The sequence below is a fragment of the Thunnus maccoyii genome, chromosome 23, assembly GCF_910596095.1.
Source record: "Thunnus maccoyii chromosome 23, fThuMac1.1, whole genome shotgun sequence".
In the NCBI taxonomy this organism is placed as follows: Eukaryota; Metazoa; Chordata; class Actinopteri; order Scombriformes; family Scombridae; genus Thunnus; species Thunnus maccoyii.
In genome coordinates, this window is record NC_056555.1 from 19,882,441 (window position 1) to 19,902,672 (window position 20,232).

At 37.1% G+C, this 20,232-nt stretch overlaps 2 protein-coding genes across 8 annotated transcripts in view; both read left to right on the top strand.

Moving 5' to 3' along the window:
- creb3l2 (cAMP responsive element binding protein 3-like 2) overlaps positions 1-4,316 on the top strand; it is a 39,711-nt gene extending 35,395 nt beyond the window's left edge. For both annotated transcript variants that reach the window (XM_042402544.1, XM_042402545.1), the window contains exons 10-12: positions 120-249; positions 1,115-1,349; positions 2,896-4,316. In XM_042402544.1, the coding sequence (XP_042258478.1) occupies positions 120-249; positions 1,115-1,349; positions 2,896-2,971 (441 nt within the window). In that variant the 3' untranslated portion in view covers positions 2,972-4,316. The remainder of the gene's footprint in view (positions 1-119; positions 250-1,114; positions 1,350-2,895) is intronic.
- A 10,903-nt stretch (positions 4,317-15,219) lies between these two features.
- dgki (diacylglycerol kinase, iota) overlaps positions 15,220-20,232 on the top strand; it is a 73,924-nt gene continuing 68,911 nt past the window's right edge. For 3 of the 6 annotated variants that reach the window (XM_042403369.1, XM_042403374.1, XM_042403370.1), the window contains exon 1: positions 15,222-15,678. In XM_042403369.1, the coding sequence (XP_042259303.1) occupies positions 15,455-15,678 (224 nt within the window). In that variant the 5' untranslated portion in view covers positions 15,222-15,454. Of the gene's footprint in view, positions 15,679-20,232 lie in introns of all 6 variants that reach the window. The other 3 variants (XM_042403372.1, XM_042403373.1, XM_042403371.1) reach the window with 2 other exon arrangements.

Sequence of the window (20,232 nt, forward strand, 5' to 3'; positions counted from 1 at the left end):
CATTAGCAGCTTAGCATTTTGTGTGATTCATAATTTACTTATTCCTCTTTCTCTCTTTCTGTCTCCACCCTTCCTCTCTTCCTCTCTTCCTCTTCCTCTTCCTCTCTGTCTCTCCGTAGGTGGTCGTGTTGTGTTTCTCTCTGTTTTTGGGGAGTTTCTACCCCAGCAGTCTGACTCCTTGCTCCACCATCACTGAAACTGGCCACACTTCCAAACAGTTGGCCGTCAAAGAGTCCTACACAACCACAGGTAGTTACACTCACAAAACACATTCACACATAAAAAAAACTTTATTTAAACACTTACTAGCATCACAAAAGGTGCCACTTACTATCAGCTGAGCTTTCAACCGTATATCACAGGCTTCATTCAGTGACTAAAGCTGACTCGGAGGCAGAAAATTTTGGATTTGGGCAACTTTAGCATCAGTTTGGTGTCATTTTTGTAACTCATAGCATTGATATCACAATTCAGTTGATATTTTGAATGATACTAAAAAAACTTTTGTTCTCTAGTCTGAATTATTGGAAGTAGGCAAACACTTACACACATACATGAGTCACTTTTTCAGCTAAACCTGACCTGTCCCGCTGTTCTATTGTAATGAATCATTAGTTCCCGGGTATAAAAGTGTGGAGGCCAATTATAACATTTCCAATAATCAAATTCCACCTACAGCTCAGCAATAACAGCATCAGAGACTAATTAGAAGAGTTGACCTTTACACTTCATCCTCTCTGCTACCACCCACGCACTTTTGTAATACAGACCAGATATAATTTTCTTAACAATCAAATTCAGTTTCCAGTCTCATCCCGCCCACACACACACACACACACACGCGCACACACACATACACACACACACACACACATATACACACAAACAGCCAGGCTGAACTGTTTTTCAGCGGGCAGAGGATAACATGTGGTGCTACAATGTGATGAAGTGTGTGTGTGTGGGATGCTCTGGTGCCGCTGGGCGTGTGCAGTCTGAATAGTTAAAAAAAAACTTTATTATCCTGTTTAAGTTACAGAGAGCGTTTATTCAAAACTGTTATTGTAACTGTAAATACAAAAATTTATATAATAACTTTTTTTTTTCCTTCTTTCAGTTAAATCAAGGAATCTGTTATCAACTTTCGAAGACGAGCAACCGCACCTCCTCGGGCTGGGCGGAGAATATCCCGAGCAATGGGAGGACACGCCGGCTCTCGTCATGGCGGCGTGGCGTCGCTCAGAGCAACAGAAACTCGGGGCGGAGCCCAGCAGGGCGGAGACGCACCCACCTTTCAGGAGTAAAAATAATGATACGCAGACATCAGAAAACCTGCTGCTGGACCTGCACAGGTAAACACACACAACAAGACACACTACAGTTATCTGGAATAAACAGAGGGAGACAGTTAAAAAATAAATCATGTTCAGTATTGATTAGGGCTGCATTTATATTTATATTTCCTAAATCGAATATAGTAACTTCAACAGAATTCATGTAACTTTAAACCTTGAAGCAGGGAGTTACAATTAGCCTTCAGTGTGCTGAAATGCGGGATGTTTCTGTGAAAAAGTCTCTCCAGCTAGAAGTCATCTTGGATTCAAGTGCCTGCCAAGCAGCTGCCAAAGTTTCCATAAAAACCCACAATTAAAATTTATTTTGACTCCTTGCCCTCATTTTTTATTTTTTTGTATGCAAATTTGCAGCCTTTGCTGCATTTTAATGTAGAATTGACTGTAATTTCAAACCTCCATCTGATTTGTTTTCTTTCATGTGAGCGTGCTTGGTATAAAGGCTGGTTTTTTGTGTGCATGCAAATCAGTTTGAGACATGACATTCAAAATATAATGTGAGCAGCCTTATAAAATAGACATGCCTTTGGAAATTTCATGCGTTTTCGTGATTTTCTGTAATTTCTATAGTGTTATGATGTCGGATGTCTGTTAAATATGGTCAAAGCACCAAAACTTGAGGTGAATGTATGTAAAAATGCTGCCTGCAAGTCAAAAGCCAGGGCTCCAACCTGCTCTGAATGCTTAAAGTTGTCTCTTCTTCCTCCTCGTGATGATGTCAGATTGTTAGTGCACGTCTACAAATGGCCGTCCATTCTGTAATCTTTATTGCTAAGGTTGTTCTAGGGGTTGTTCTCCTCTGCATATTTCTGATCAGATTCGGGCTTGAACATATATAGATGTATCTGAGAAATTACAGTAAATAACAAGAAAAAGAAGTGAAATCCAACAAACTTTTTTGTTTACGTAGCCGCTGGAGTCGGAGGAAGCTGCTAGAAGCTGACCAATCAGATCAGAGTAGGCTCATCAGGAAGAGGAGCTAAAACGGCCTATTTCAGACAGAGGCTTAACTGAGGGGCTGCATAAAGGACCAGTATAAGATAAATAAGGAGTTTTTTAAACTGCAAATCATGCAAAGATATTCCGATAGAGCCCCAGAATAAAAATACAGATCTGGAAATGTGCAGGATACGTCCCTTTTAAAGCTTGCAGGCTGAAAATGACGCTCTTGCGATCGCTCTTCACAGGTTGCATATAACCCATGAAAAAGACAAAGGAGGGATTGGAGAAAGAGTAGTCTGGAAAATCTGTTAATCATGTAATATTTATCCTGCAACCCATCATCTGGTACCAAAGGCACTAACAATATGGAAAAAAATCATGACAACCCAAACACAGATGAACTACTTTTAGCAAAGAGGGATAAAGGTTACTAACGAGAAAGTTAGCAGACAAAAGACAAAATCTTAAAAACACCACAGGAAGTGTCAGTTATGAGCTTCACAGAGCTCATTATGTAAGTAAAGATGAAAGAAAGGTGACATAATTGTTGGCGATTGTCTCACCCACCTCTGTTTTTTGTCCCTTCCCTCTCTCCGTCTCTCAGGTCTCTGGAGCAGAGGACGAATGAGAGCAGTAGTAAAGTGATAGAGCTGGAGCGAACGGTCAACGAGACCTCCTGAGGTTCATGTCACCCCAACCCTACCTTCCCTAAACCCTGTGATGACCTTTGACCTCCCCTCTCCCTCCCTTCTCCTCTCTAGAGCATGGTTCAGTGTCCTGGAGCAAACCTCATACTTCCCACTGCTGATTGTTTTAGGTCATTTTCTTTCTTCCATCTTTGCCTAATCAGATACACTGTAATAATAAGAATTAATAATAAGATAACGGGGCACTGGTTGCCTTCATTTCTGAAGTAAAGTTGCACTGAATAGTTTTCTACAAATTAAACATTTTAGTTATCTGTTGTCTTAATTGACCCACCATCAAATCGATCTAGTGAATAATATAACGTGGCATTTATTCCAGTGGAAAGTATATTAAAATATGACATGTGAGGCTTTTTACAGGACACTGACAAGAAACTCTATATTTATAGAACTTTTTGTTTGTTTTTCAAAAATTATTGCTCTTTGTAGTTGTATTTCTTTTAATATTAAATGTTTTTATTCCATTCCAGTAATGCATACATCCCATTTTGATACTTGTTTGTGTTCATACTGTATTTTGCGTTTTTTTTATTTTATTTTATTGTTACCCTTTTTATATATTGTTAATATTTTCTTCATCTGCCTCGATGTTTCATGCATCGAGGGCTTAGCTCGGGGTTCCTGCGCTTGTTTGGAAAATCTGAGAAAAAAAAGAATATTTCCATGAAAAACAAATATTTGTAGATGTTTAAAAGTTCATAGATTGGCCGCAAAAGAATGAGAAAAAAATTAGTCTCGACAGTCTTGATGCAAATAATGCAGGACCATTGTTTTCATGTAGCTGAAGAGCGAATATCATTTCACACAGGACACTTTATATATATATTATTTATATATATATATATATATATATATATATATATTATAGATGTTCTGACCAATCTCCAGCTGCAGCTACACTAAAAAAAGCCTGTAAATACTGACTGAAATACTCAAAAATGAGTGTCTGCAAAAAGCAAAGTGTGGATTTTCATATTTGAAACATTCATATTTGACATGCGGGGACCCTGTTAGCTACGCTTCAGACGTTTTTGACTTAGTTCTGTCTGCATGATGGTCACTGTGTGCAAGTCAGGAGTCAATATTTAAGACTTGGTGTCTTCTGCAGAAACGATTTTAGTTAGTTTTATTCACCAAAAGCATCTTAATTGGCTACATTTATGAGGTTGCTCTTATCAGTTTGGTGCACACAGTTGCGCACCAAACTACACCACAAAATGACTATTATGCATCCCATAATGTTGCCTTTATTTAAAGAAATATGCTTATTTGCCTTCTTGCCTAGATGTATGCTAAATATGAAGTCACAGGCAGCAGGCTGATAGCTTAGCTTAGCATAAAAACTGGAAACAGACTGACACAGCTAGCTTGGCTCTGTCCAAGGGTTGAAAAAACACCTACCAGTACGTCTAAAGCTCACAAATTAACACTTTGTATCTTGTTTGTTTCATCTGTACAAGAAGTGTAAAACCACTAAGTTTTACGGGGGGTTATGTGTGAGACTATTTCTTAGCCTGAAGCAGCGACTTCCCAGCTGTTACCGCAAGGTGCCGTCTTCGTACAAATTAAATGAATGATAAATAAAAAGTGTTAATTTGTGAGCTTTAGACATGCTGGTAGGTGTTTTTTCAACATTTGGACAGAGCTAAGCTAGCTCGCTCCCTCTGTTCACAGTCTTATGCTAAGCTGAGCTAACAATCAGTTTGCTTTAGCAGTGGTATCAATCCTCTTGTGTAATTCTCGGCAAGAAAGCAAATAAATGTATTTCCAGAAATGTCAGACTGTTCTCAAAAAAAAAAAAAGATTCTGAATGGTTTGATGGTATTTTATGGCCTTTAATCCTGAGATGCTTTTGCCTTGCACACTTTCTCTGTCAACTCTGAGAGTCTTTATCTATCTTTGTCAGCATTTGCCAAAAAAATTTCTTCCCAGAAATGAAAAAAAAGAGTATCTATTTTTGTAAATATGAGTTGTTAATAAATAAGAAAGTCTAAATGTGTCTGTAGTTTATAAACCAAACCATAATTCACTCTGCTTGGATTCTGTGTTGTTGATAAATTATGAACGTACAACGCCTCAGTCTTACAGTTTGCTGTTGGGTTTAGTTTGTCGATTACAGATCACGGCTTTAAATGTCTTAACTGTCCATTTTCAAGAACTACATTACAGATGAGTTTTTAAATTTCTGAGCTTTGATGAAACATGTTCTTTCATGTGTGTTACAGACTTTCTTGGACTCTGAACCCAGACTGTATGTTCATGTTGTAAATAGAAACAGTCACCAGTATAAAAAAAATCTGTAATATCCACTGTCTGAATGAAAGTTAATTAAGCCCGGATGTATTTTACAACTGAGGTCAAATCAAACTGTCAACAGAAATCAATCCCAGCCCAGTTCAGAGACTGGAAAATGAGATTTGTGTGTCTAGGACTCTTATTTTAAGAGTTGTAGACCAGTGGCTAGATCATCAAAGATTTATTGTCAAATATGTATGTCGTTTTGTTGCATTGATGATAGTCTTTTGCTCCATGACGTCAAAACTACAGAACATTCCTCACTGCTGATGAGAAATCATGGGAAACAGCCAGATAAACATATTGATTCTATTTTAATATTTCTATGGAAAAAATTCTCTAGTTTAGAGTGAAACTAGCAGCCAGTGGAGAGAATTTTTTTTTATCCAAATCAGATTTCATTTCAATATTTTGCTCTTGTGTAAATCCGGCCTTAACGAGGCTTTCTGTCTTTTTTTGCTTTCAAATGAATAAAGTATTTTCCTTAGTAAAAGCATATTTCCTGTGATTGTGTGTGATCTGTTCATGATAAAATGTTAAATAAGAAGACGATTAACTATCCTTACAAATACACTGTAAAAAAAAAAAAAAAAGTTATTTCACAGAAATTTACTGTATTATTTTACAGTTTTGTTTTTCCACATTAAGTGTAAATGCTATAAAAACACAGTAAATTATTCTTATTAAAAATATTCACCATAAAATAAAGGCTGTAATCTGTAAATTAATATAATGGAATATTATAGTTTTTTAACAGAATTATTCAATTACTTAATGGACTTGAATGTTAAATTACATTGAATTCTATGTAAAAAAAAAAAATACAAAAAATACACATCCTATTAATGAAAGGAAAATTAAGGCAACTTTCTGTTTTTTAACAGCAAAACTTTAAATTTAATGTAATAAATAAATAAATAAAAAGTAAAAAACTGGTAAAAAAGTCTGGCAGCAGAAGTTGCTAAACACTTCCTGTCAAATAGTGGTAAAAAAAACAAAACCTGTAGTTATTCTACAGAGAATTTTAAAAAAATTATGTAAAATTATATTCAAAATATCCTCTTTTAACACCCATTAATGGTATCTTGAGAGCTTTAGGCTTTAATTGTATGTGATTATTTTATCTATTTACAGTAAATTCCTGGTAAATATTGGTTGCCATCAATCCTCAGAACCTGCCACTTATAGGCTATTTAAGGCTAAAGAGAGCTATTGTATTTAGGTCTTGATGCACAGCATATTGGTGTTGGGTGTACATATCAGAATCAAATGGTGATACAATGTGTGTTTGTTGTATGCTATATTCCATCCCGGTTGTTGAGACTGAAAGGTCTCTTAATGATTGACATTGATAATTATGTCCCTTGTCAGTTTGTAATTATGAAGACATGAATAAATCACAGATGTTGGTATAGTGGTCTGCCAACTCCTAGCAGTAGAGTAGGATTGTATTTAGCTTAGCAGTTAATTGAAGAGGGGTTAACAGCTGTACTGAGACAGGTAGGACCAACCATGCCTGTTTAAGCACTGTGGTAGCCACTGCATGGCCTCAGCCACTCCACAGTTCAACAAGACAACCCATGAGCAACTACTTGGATATATACTTGGATCAATCAATGCAATAATTGTTACAGATTGTACACAGTTGATATACCTTCAAAAATATGTATTTGTACAGTTAAAGCCCAACTGCGGGAAGTTTGTCTCCCCTTTCTGGCAATGAGAGTAATTACAAAAACATGGTCGACACTTGCTCCACCGCAGACTACTCAGTTGCTACTGTTGTGGCCGTAAAACGGTGGATAATTTTTTTTGAGCACTACGCAACCCCTGTAAAATGAGTTGTTTCACTATCAGAATTTGATCCATTTGGTCCAAATATTTGAAAGCCACACAACTAAATTATTTTGTCCCCATTCAAGTTAGCTGAGAGTATATTTAGTCATATGGAAAGGGAGAGAAAAAGAAGGTAAAAAACTGTCTGAGGAATTACATTAGGATGAAATTTATCGGTCACAAATAAAATAAAATACACTACACTTATTACCAGCAAGCACTGTATGTCCACAAGATTTAATTATAACTTTGAAGTCAATTCAAGTCAATTTTAAGATATTATAGCTAAAAATCACAAATTTGTCTCAAACAATTTAGACCATCTATTCAAATATGGAAAAAACTCCCAAGAAACTCCCCTTTAACGAGGAAAAAGGGGGAAACCTCAGAAAGAGCTGGCACGGCCTGAGCTGCAAAACCTTCTCTGCAGCACAGAGACCTGGAAAGATGACAAACTACACACACGCACAAGGGGCAAAACTCAAGAATACCATTCACACAGGATATATGCACATGGATATATAAACTGGATACATTCCTATGAAAGTTGCTCAGTGGCGCATGAAGCAAAAAAAAAAATCGACTTCCCGGTAAGAAAGTACCCAGATCTTCCGCATTGTGCGGCCCATAGAGGATGCGCACTAGTGACTTTCGCTGGCCAAGTCGGCTACCTCCGGTTTAGCCTTCTGGCTAACTTGAATGGGGATAAAACAATTCAATCATGTGGCTCTTCTAGGCTTTTCAAATGTGATCGGACCAAATGGATTTAATTCTGACATTGAGACAAGTCATTTCGCGGGGGTTATGACGCTCAAAAAAATTTATCCACTGATTTGCATACGTCTCTTTCACAATGTAAGTCGATGGGCATCACGTGACGTTGTAATTACACGGTTTGGCCGCTATGTCAAATTTGCTTCAAAGCCTGGCGCTCTTCCTGTATCCAGTAGTAGCGTTAAATAAGTTACATTTGTCAGTTGACCAGTTACATGTTTAAGCTCCTATTCTGTCCATTAAATAAAAGGCTGTGGCAAGTTGTGACCTGAGAAAGACTTTAAGTGACAGCTAGCATGCAAGTTAGCTTGATAAGTTACTAATACTATTAATTAAAGAAACATTAGACCGCCCAGCTGCTCCTATTTACTGCTAGTAAATACGTTACCAGTAACCTGCTGCCTACCAACTAAGTTGGTGTTGGTGTCTTTGTTCCTCGATTTTGTTGCAGCAACAACTAACAATAATAACAATAAAATAGCAATATAGCAGCACAGTAACAGCAATATAGCATTTAAAAAAGAAACACAATGCAGTAAGATTTACAGTGTGGTAGTGATATGTATAGTGTAGTGTGTGTAAAGTGCTGTGTGAGTGTGAGTGTGTGTGTGTGTGTGTGTGTGTGTAATGTGCAGACAGGCAATTAGTGTTCATTTTTCATAAGCCTGGTTGTCTGGTGGAAAAAACTGTCCCGGAGCCTGCTGGTCCAGACTTTGAGGCTGTTGTATCGTTGGCAGATGGCAGCAGCTGAAACAATCTATAGTTGGGGTTAATGTATACCCCATACATTTATGGGAAAAGCCTGTAAATATATTGGAGAGTTGCTTGTAATTACTGTCAAATAATGTTTATATAAAGTTAACCTTATACATTAATGGGGAAATGTATGTAGATATGTTGGATAGTTGCTTTTAAATACTATCAAATAATGTTTATGTAAAGTAAACCCCATACATTAATGGGAAAAGCCTGTACATATATTGGAGAGTTGCTTGTAATTACTGTCAAATAATATTTATATAAAGTAATGATTGTTAAAATTATGTTTTTGTAAACTATTATCACATGATCTTATTTTTTTGCACAGTATAAAACCAACATTTACCAGGGATTTACTGTAAATAGATTGGATAATCACATGAAATAAAAGCATAAAGCAAGATACTGTTAATGGGTGTTAAATGAGGGTAATTTGAATGTAATTTTACATAATTTCTCTGTGTTTTACATCCAGAAATCTGTACTTTGATGGGGAGTTCTTGTGGATGGATTGGATAATCCTATGAATTTACTAAAGATTACTGTATGAAAACAAGAGTCCTCATTTAAAATAGGTAATTTTAAGGTAGTTCTGCAATCTTTTTCATTTTTTGTGCAGATTTATACATTTGTTTAACATTCTTGCAATGTTTTATAATGAGATTTTCTTTTTATTTTACAACGGTTGGACTGTAAAAATGCAGACAAAGTAAATATCCGTATTTTTAAAATAAATCTCTGTAGAATAACTAAGTTTTTTTACATTGTTTTTTTTTTTACAGTGTAGTTACTTTGATGGTACAATTGGTTAGTCACGGTACTTATAATGGTAATGTACTGGCAATGGTATAAAACTGTACCATAGTAACACTGTGTCTAGACTTTAAAGTGGTTGTGGTCATCATGTAACAGTAGATGTTGGAATTTAACTTAAAAATCCCTTCTAGACAAGTTTTATATAAAAGAAAATACTCTGCTTTGAATAATAATTTGTTTCTGGTCAGGTTTTTCCACAAAAAAAGGTCAATTTTAAATAATACTGTCACATTAAATACGTGGTACAGATGAGCCTAACTCACCAACTTTAATGGAAATGGATTTGGGATCTTCAGGTCAATGCTATGATGTTTATACATACATTTTCTTGTACGAATTGATAATTTTATCTGAACTAAGGTATTTGGTTTCAGTTTATCAAAGTTATTTAGATAAATTTAATATACATAATGAAATAGTGAAGCAGTATAATTACACATCTAGGCTACATATAAGTGTGTTAAAAACAGTTACAACTGACAAGGTCGTCATTGATTTTGATAAGCATGATATACAGTAATACAGATACACTAAAAGCATCCTATCCAGACATAGAGTCTACAACCAAGGGAGTGTACGGTGGTAAAAGTACATTTAATCAAGTACTGTACTTAAAGACCACTTCCAGACATCAATATGACATCTACTCCTTCTCCCTCATTAAACATTCAGAATCTATGAATACAGAAATATATTTAATCTCAGAAGTTTAAACGCTGTGAGTTTCAAACTGTCTCCTGCTTCACTGTAAAGTCCGTTCTCAGTGTTTGCGCACTGGAGGCTTCAAGTTTCCACGTCACACTTGTGTAAGTTAAATACTGGACCAGGATTCGCTTCCAAACTATTTTTGACGTTATTGCTCGTAGGCCCGTCCCTTGAAATCAGATCCTTAATGAGAAACTGATGAGATGAGAAAACAGCCTTTGGTGTCAAACTTTACATACATGATTCTGCACAGTGAAGCTCAAACATCCAAAAGGAATCAAAACACATTTTTGAGTGGAGTTGGAGACTTAAATATAATTCTGAGGTGCTTGTACTCAAGTACAGTGTAGTATTTTTCATTCTATGCTATTTTGTACTTCCAATCCACTATATTTCAGAGGGAAATATTGTACTTTATAGTCTATTATTACATTTATCTGACACCTATAGTTACTCACTACTTTTCATATCAATATTTTATATGTAAAATGATCAGTTTATAAAATGTGCATTGTTTTAAATTAACAATATATATTGTTAAAATGAGCTCAGTCTTGACGATATTAAAATGCTGCTACATACACAAGTCAATGAATCAGTATTAATATTCCAATAATATGCCAATACTTTCACTGTGGTATTGGTACTTTTACTTGAGTAAAAAAATCTCAGTACTTCTTCCGCTACTGAGCGTGTATATGACTCAAAATGTGGTACTATACAGTCGTAGAAAGAGCACATCTGGGGCGTATCATAAAAACATGAACTGGCTCTTTTTTTATTTTATGAAGAAGCTGATCTGTCAAAAGGCTGAAAAGTTATGACAGTTTTTTTTAAATATATTGTAGCACTGTGGTAATTTGGTCATTACAGGTATAATACAGTACCAGCAGTACAGTGGTAATGTTCATTACCTTCATATTACAGTGATGTGATGTGGTGTTTTGGCACTGCTGTACTTGTAAGATTGACATTTTTAACTTTCTGTAACATAATGTAATCGTATTTTGAGTTTTCAGTTATTTTACAGTTTGTCAGTAGATGGTCGTCATTTGTTTGCTAGCTTCAAAGAATTTTCCTCCACAACTTTGAATTAAGTTAGGGCCAAACTCTGTTAAGGCATGATGGAGCCTCACGGTTGACATGCTGGCCAATAGAAGAGCTTCTATCTCCAACATGACAGGGATCCTAAAATAGATCAGCGGCAGCACCTCATAATACGTAGTGCGAATTGCTCTGACAGTCTCAAGACAATAAGCAGTCCCACAGCTTCATAACAGTCCAGTCTCATAGTAACGCAGCAACAATGAATTTAATGATGGCACGCTTTGTTTGTCATAAAACTGATAGGAATAACAGAGCTGACGTTCTGAAATGTGTGATGAGACACATCGGAACAGTGAGTCAGAAAATAGATGAAGAAGCTGAGATATGATTTCATGCTTTGATTCAGGTTTGCAGGAGTTTTCAGCCACATAACTTGTTAATTATAAATGAAAAACTCTTTCATCAGGGCTTAAAGAGAAAGTTTCTGCTTTCTTTTTGTTTGCCTTTGTGTCCTGATGTGATCCTGGTCTCATCAAATTGAAAGAAGGATTTTAAACAATACTTATAAGTGAGAAATCAGTAGCAATGGTGGAAGAAGCATTCAGATCCTTTATTTCAATAAAAGTACCAATACAGCAATGTAAAAATACTCCATTACAAGTTAAAGTCCTGCAAATCCTACTTAAGTAAAAGTGCATGAGAATTAGAAGTAAAATGTAGTTAAAGTATTGCAGTAAAAGTAGTGGTTTGGTCCCTCTGACTGATATATTATTATATATGACATCATTAGATTATTAATACTGAAGCATCAGTGTTAGAGCAGCATGTTACTGTTGTAGCTACTCGTGGACTAGTTTAGTCCAGTGGTTCCCAACCAAGATAACCAGATAAATCTGAGGGGTCGTGAGATGATTAATGGGAGAGGAAAGAAGAAAAAACAAAGTTCTAATGCACAAATCTGTTTTCAGTCTTCGGACTTTTCCTCTAATTTTTGGTGAAATATTGGATCATTTGAATATTTATTGAAATGAAACCATGTGAGAAGTTTAGAGGGAAAAATCACTATTTGGTGGAGCTGTTAACAACTCATAGACATGTGAAATGTGACCTTGACTACACACTGCTTTTTGTAAGACGTCAAAAGCCAAAAAGGTTGGAAACCACTGGTTTCATCTTTAACCAGTGGTTTAACCAGCTTGTTATATTATCCATTGTGTCAAATCTTCTGAAAAGTAACTAAAGCTGTCAAATAAATGTAGTGGAGTAGAAAGTACAATATTTTCTTCTGAAACATAGTGGAGTGGAAGTATAAAGTAGCATCACATGGAAACACTCAAGTAAAGTACAAGTTCCTTAAATTGTATTTGAGTAAATGTACTAGTTACTTTCTGCCACTGATCAGTTGTCAGTTTTTGTGGGTGCAGAGTGGATTTAGCACAAGAAGGTTCTCTATTTTTTCAAGTAAAGCTGTAAAAACTAAACTACACTTGGTGTAAAAGTCTGTTGTGTCATCTCTTTATTTTAGTTTCAGTAGTAATGGAAGAATTTCATAAAACAATGCTCATTTCTTCTTCTGGGTATTTCCTTGGAAATCAGATCGAGTCCAGGCACATGGGCCTGCTTCCAGACACCTTACAGGTAAGTACGCCAGCTTTGTTGTTGCTCATTTATCAGCCAAGAGCTTTGTTTGAAAAGCATCTCTGTTGCCAAAAAGGCTGCGGAACTGAGAGCATACAAAAACCACTCGGCTTGAGTGTTTCGATGTGAGGATTTAACATCAGAGGTTTGACAGATATACTGTAGATTTGTCTGATCATTTTATGTCCGCTGAGCAAAAAGGTTAAAACGTTATGACATTATTAACAAAAATGATTGCATACTAGTGTGTAATTTAGTGTGTTTCGTGAAATTATTTATAGTTTATAATTGCAGAGAGTACAGACAGATGCTCCCCTGCAGGCAAAAAAAAAACAAGTACAGAAAGGTCAAACAGTTCACCTCAGGTCAGTAATGACTTGATGAACCTCATGGCTCAGTGCAGTGAAGTGAAAGAAGAGGCTGACAGATGTGGCCTGATGTCTGCCTGGCAGACATAATGCAAATTACAATAAAAGAAATTAACGAAAGCAACAACAACAGGACAGAATTATCATGAGAGATGTGACACACAGTCCATGAAGAGAGCATATGGACTCTGTGTGTGTGTGTGTGTGTGTGTGTGTGTGTGTGTGTGTGTGTGTGTGTGTGTGTGTGTGTGTGTGTGTGATTAGAGTTAGAGAGTGAGATACTGACAGTGTGCATGTGTTGGTGTATGTATGCTCACCCTCTGCCCTACTTTCTGACTGATGATGCTGCAGAAAGGAGGAGGAGAGGGAATATCCCACAATGCCACGCTGCTCGTCCCCTGGGCCAGATGGATGGATGGATGGATGGATAGATGGATGGATGATGGACTGACTGACACAGACAAATTTACTGATGGATGATGGATGTTTCAGCCAGTTGTAGTGCTGAATACAGGAAGGTGTATGTTGTCGCCGCCCAGCAGCTTTCGCAGTTTTTAAAACTGATGTCAAGTTAAACAGAACCAAATGAATGACTTCCGGTCACCTATTTGAAATTAAAGCCCTTGTAAGAAAGGGCGTAATGTGACACTTGTTTACTGAACACTTGTTGAAGGTAAATACCATAACTAATAAACAAGAATTCATTATTATTATTATTATTATTATTATTATTATTATTATTATTATTATTATTATTATTATTATTATTATTATTATTATTTTATAATTATTTTTTGGAAGATTTACATACAAGTTTGGATTACTAGCCATCAGGCAAAGGTGGCAACTGGCCCTGAGCCGCAGACCTGCAGGGGCTGAAAAGGCTGCAGATTCACTGTGAGGAAATTAGTTCATGGTAATTTGATAATTAGCAATTTGTTTGGTAATAGTTTGGTATAATTTGATTCACCACTAACGAGCGATAAAAACTGAATCAGTAATTGGCTTTGATGTGGCTCCTGCATCCTTACACTGGCCCTGAATATGAGTCAACATTAGCTGTAACATCAAAATTTCACAAATTAACACAAACTAACTTGGGTGCAGGGGATGAAGGGCAGCTGAATAGGGGCTCCACAGCTCATTTTACCCCTGTATATGTCACCACATAGCCTATTCCTATATTAAACCTCCATGTACACGGAGTAGTGTATTTTAATAAATATTGCTGTAAATACGCCAGTTAGCCAAAGGGTTATTTTTCAATTGTAGTCTCTGGACTGGTGTTACAGAGTCACCCAAAAAAGAAAGTAAGAATTAAAAATAAAAAAGTTGCAGTTAAAATTCCCCTCCACTAAAAATATATATTTTACTTCTTGTTACGTCTGTTGGGTGTTTGAGATCCACTGTGCAGAATGATGTATGTGCAGAGTTTGACACCATAAGGCTGTTTTTACATTAATCTTTAGTTTCTTTGTGTTCATTGAAAATCTTATTTTAAGGGGTGGGCCTATGAGTATGATTTGTGACATCACAATGAGTTTGGAAGCCAGCCCTGGTCCAATATTACCTTGTGAGGCAGCTGGATTTGCAAGATCACAACAACTTACATAAGTGTGATGTGGAAACTTGAAGCCTCCAGTGCACAAACACTGAGAATGGACATTACAGTGAAGTAGGAGTCATCTTGTGTCCAGCTGTTAAATTTCTGAAATGAAATATATATGCATATTTATAGATTCTGGATTTTTTTTAATGAGGGAGAAGGAGTAGATTATGTAATTAAACTTTTTTGAGGGAAAGACCATGTCAGACACACATTATTGTCCCAACCAGAGTATTTTTATGTCTTAATAATACATGTCTGGAGGACATCTTTAGTCTGGCTGAATTTTTCACATCTTAAAGTTCAACATCTACGTTTGCTTTTATTTTGAAGGGAAAGCCACTTCCTTTCCTGCTGATGTAGCTTGATGCTTTCAGTTGATGGGAGGCTCGTGCAGTTCGATCTGTTGTCCAGGCGGCTGCGCGTTCTGCCTTCCCGGCTGCAGTATTTAACAGGCAGTCAACGGTTGGAAATCACAACGGTCAAACTGTTGGAAACGTCACCGCTCCGGTTCGTTATTCCCCCCCCTCTCCACCACCGGCATCCGTGTCCCCCTCTCAAGCCGGGGAAGAGGGGGTCCAGCGCGGGGCGAGACAGTGAGGACCGACCAGCATGGACCCCCAAGCGAAGGACCGCACCAGCCCGGCGACGGGGGGCTTCGGCGGGCGCCTAGCCTCTCTGGGTGCTGACGGGGGTGACTCGGAGTCCGGAGCCGGCGAGGAGGAGGCTGCCGTCGGCTGCTGCAGCGACACGTTCAGCAGCCTGCCCGACATGGAGCAAGAGACGCTGGAGGAGAAATTAAGAACACTGGCTTTCAGAAAACAGACCTCGTATCGGTGAGTGGAGAGCTGGGAGGATGCTGGGGCAGGATACAAGTCAGTGAAGGATATGGTGGTGAATTTATTTATCTGTTTGTGCTTATTTTTCCACTGACAAAATCTGTTTTGGATCATATGAATGTCGTTTCATGCTATTGTTAGAATTGCATGTAAGCTAGCTAAAGCTTATAATCACAAACACAGGACAGGACACACACAAAAAGAGATTATTTTATTAGTGTGATAGCTAAATTCTCATAAAGCTATACATGCTCTGGTATGGTGAAACCACTGTATGGTCACCATCGTGCTGTTAACAGTCTCATCATTGCATTGATGTACACACACACACACACACACACACACACACACACACACACACACACACACACACACACAGCAGCAGCATTTGAGCCCATGACAGTGACGGATCAAAACAATTCTGCATACATAACAGTGTTGTAGCTCTTTTGTGTTGGGGAGGTGGGGGGAGGTCTGATTTTTGGTCTGTGTGTGTGTGTGTTTGGTCTCTGGCCAGTTTTCACTATCAACAGCAGCTGCCAGTCGCACCGGGGTGTCAGGCTGCTGCTGGCACACGCACACACACACACACACACACACATACACTCTTAACACACACACACACAGCAGTTTTAATTGTCAGATGCCAGTGTCAGGAATGTGTGGTACCTATCTATCTATCTATCTTCCTATCTATCTGTCTGTCTGTCTGTCAGTGTGTTTGTGTGTGTGTGCGCGCCTCTGTATTGGAAATAATCTGCATTTGGAGGTCAAATCAATAATTTTAACTTGTTTGTGTCTGATTTGGGACACTGTGGTTAGATAAATCAATGGTTTATGTGTGTCCAAAACCGCCAAAATCAAACCATAGCTGCATCAAAGCGTCAGCACAGAGAAGGAAAGTGAATATATAGAGCTGCAATGATTAAGTTGATAAGTATAGGGCTGCAACTAACTATTATATTCATTTTCGATTTATCTGTCAGTTATTGTCTTGATTAGTTGTTTGGTCTATAAAATGGTGACGTCCTCAAATGTCTTCAACAGTCCTCAACCCAAAGATGTTCAGTTTACTGTCACAGAAAACTAAAGAAATAAGAAAATATTGACATTTGAGGAGCTGGAATCAGGGAATTTTGACTTTTTTCTTAAAATAGTTGGCAATTGATTTAGTGGTTGACAGCAGGAAATGAATCAGCAACTATTTTGACAATCAAATAATCCTTTTGGTCATTTTTTTAAGGAAAAAATGCCAAATATCTGTTTGTTGCAGCTTCTCAAATTTGAGGATTTTAAACTTTTGTGTGTCATACATGATTTTGTCATACATCAGACATGATTTGGGCTGTTGATCAGACAAAACAAGACATTTAAAGACGTCACTTTGGGCTTATAGTTCATCTCACTCTTTTGTTTTCTCACTACATCCTTGTGTCCTAATTTAAAAAAACATGTTGCACAATAAAATATATATTATGCAGTAAACTAAATCCAATTAAATATGTAAGAAAGGTTCACATTAGCTTTACAGGGAGCCTTTTATTGCACCAGTAATTAAATATGCCTCATGTAAACACATTAAAACAGAATAAACAGGCCCATTCGGGAAGGAAATTCATGTCATTTGTAAAGCATGGTACACTGTAATCCTATTATAATCCTTTGACAGATTAGGTTAAAACTCCTTTTTTATTATTATTACTTTTTTATTTTAGGCAGATCCAGAGGCTTTTTACACATGATCACTTGACTTGGATTACATGTAAAGCAAAGACGTGACCCAGACAGGACTCTCCACTCTTTCACTTTTATTGTACCATCATTTACAGAGAGGCCCTTCCTCTCCTCTGGGTGTTTTCCCCCCTTGGAGGACACCATCTATGGTTAAGTGAGGTTTCCAGGAGATTGTGCATCATGGGGAGTGCCGCAGCTGGTTCTCCCCTCTCTCCGATTTTATAACTGCAGGAGTAGTTTGTTCCAATAAAACGGTCGCCTGAGTGGGAAACACAGCAGTAAACTGGTAAAGAAGTGCATATCAGAACTCTTATCTAGATGAACTCTGGAGTAACGTCTGGAATCTGCAACAATTAGTGGATTAATTGAGTAGCTTATCAACTGGAAAAATAATCCGCAACGGTTTTGATGATTGATTTACAATTAAAAGACGTTGATTACAACATTTTTTTTAAAGCAAATTCTTCTTAATTGTGAGGATTTGCTGTTTTTATTTATCATAAATAATCGTAAACTGAATATCTTTGCGTTTTGGACTGTTGCTCAGACAAAAACAAAGAAATTATAATTTGATTTCTTACGATTTTATGATCTTTTATAGACCAAACAGTAATAATTGTTAGTTGCAGCTACTGATGTTTGATAAATTCAAGAAACTAAGGTGATAAATCTCAACATACAAACTGTAGTTTTATCAACAAGTGTTGTTTTTTTTGTTTTTTTTTAAAATTTCGGACTGAAATGAGATCAAGAGTAGAAGTGACAGGATCAATATAACATATAATATATAATATCTTCACATTTCTGTGAAACAGTGGATTGACATTGATGACAGAAAATTAATTGCCAACTATTTTGACGAATCATTTAAGTCATTTATCAAGCAAAAATACCATTTAAACTTACTGGTTCCAGCTACTGAAATATGAGGATTTTCCAGTTTTGTCTGTTTTATATCAGCAGGAATCAAATAAGTTTTGGCCTTTTGGTCAGACTCAACATGATATTGCATTTTTTTTCTTGCTATTTGAAGACATTTTATACACAAAACGATCATTTAATAATAATAATTTTTTTTAAAAACGCCAACAGTTTACTCTATAATAAAAATAATCATGAGTTGTATCCCAGCTTGAGATAAGAACAACAAATAATGATGCAAGATGGGAATACAATGTTCCACCCGTGTCACCCTCTGTTCTGCAGCCTATTAATTCAGCGCTCATGTGAACGGCTTCATTGAAATCCCTCGCCGGATTAATTTAATTTGGAGAAAATGTGGCTCATGCAAATGCAGCCACTGTTTGCAACTGACCGTAAAATGTGTTTTGGAGGAAGAAGAATGTGGAAATAATAGGAGTCAACACATTGAAGTCGTCGTTTTGCTCTGTAAACTGCATTTATAGTGGATTTACTGGAACCTCACTTATTTTTAATGGAGTTTTGAATGATGTTCTCACCATGCGAGAGATTTTAATGTATTCTGGACCGCAATGAAATTAAGTCTTTGTCTTTATTGTATTTTTAATCCTCGATTGCATGTTAATTGTATGTTAGCAGTGGATGAATACGAGTCTGGTTCCTTTTAATTACGCCGAATAAATCTGTCTGTCTGCTTCTTTTTCTAGCTTCTCTCCGCCGTACATGACAATGGCGAGAGAGCGTAGCTTACATGCCGTGTCGAGGTGTTGTCTTTGACCTTTGACCTCCTGGGATAAGTCTGCCGATATGTACGAACGCCCCGCTGAAGGATAATCTGTGAATTTTTCTTCTTCACGGAGTCACCCATGTGGAGGAAATAGCATTAGCTGGTCAAGGGAGATGGTTTGTAAGAAGGTAGTTTGCATAGCTTTGAAGTGGCCAGTGCCAAGAAGCGAATCACCATATGTGGCAATATGAAAGAGCGAAATGATGCCGTCAAACATCAAAGACTGTGTGTATGTGTGTGTGTGTGTGTGTGTACATGTGTGTGCTTTTGTGTGTGTAAAGTTGTGGTGTTATGTGTTTATGGCAGAGTAAGGCACGTGTAACATATCTGCCAGACATTCGTCACACTTTGTCTGTTTGTGTGTGTTCCCAGAATACTGTCCCTCCTTTCATCTATTCTTAGACTTCTCACCCGTCTGCCTGCATGACCTCAGTCAGAAAGACAGTTCCTCAGTGAGAAAGACAGTTGCTTTGTGTGTGTGTGTGTGTGTGTGTGTGTGTGTGTCATGCCAAGCAGTTAGTCAGCAAACCATTTAGACTGTAAGACATTACTTCAATTAGCTAGTCAACCAGTTGGATACTGAGTCTGTGCAGCAAGTGAGTTCGTGAGTGACTAACTTGTTTTTGCAGGCACTTCCTGTCTATCTGTGGCACCCAGTTGGTGAGCATCTCATCTAAGTATTTTTTTTTTTTTGGTTTGTCCAGCTGTCCAGATTGTCGCCGTCTCGCTAGCCGACCCTGCAGTACTGAGTACTCTTAAAATAATTATCCCTCTGATATCTCCGGCTGTTATTGTTGGAAGTGTTGCAAATCAACAAGCAGGATTCAGTTATGGCAGTTTTGTTGTTTTTTTTTTTACATGATTTATAGAGCTGCAACAATTAGTTAATTAGCTGACCAACAGAAGATTTATGGCCGGCTATTTTGATAGTTGATTAATCATTTTCAGTCATTTTTAAGAAAAAACACTAAAACTCTGGTTACAGCTTCTTAAATGGGAATTTTTCAGGTTTCTTTAGTCTTCTGTGATTAATAATCTGAATATCTTTGGACTGTGGTCTGTTGGTTGGTTATATCTATATCTAAATATACAGTATATATTATAAAACA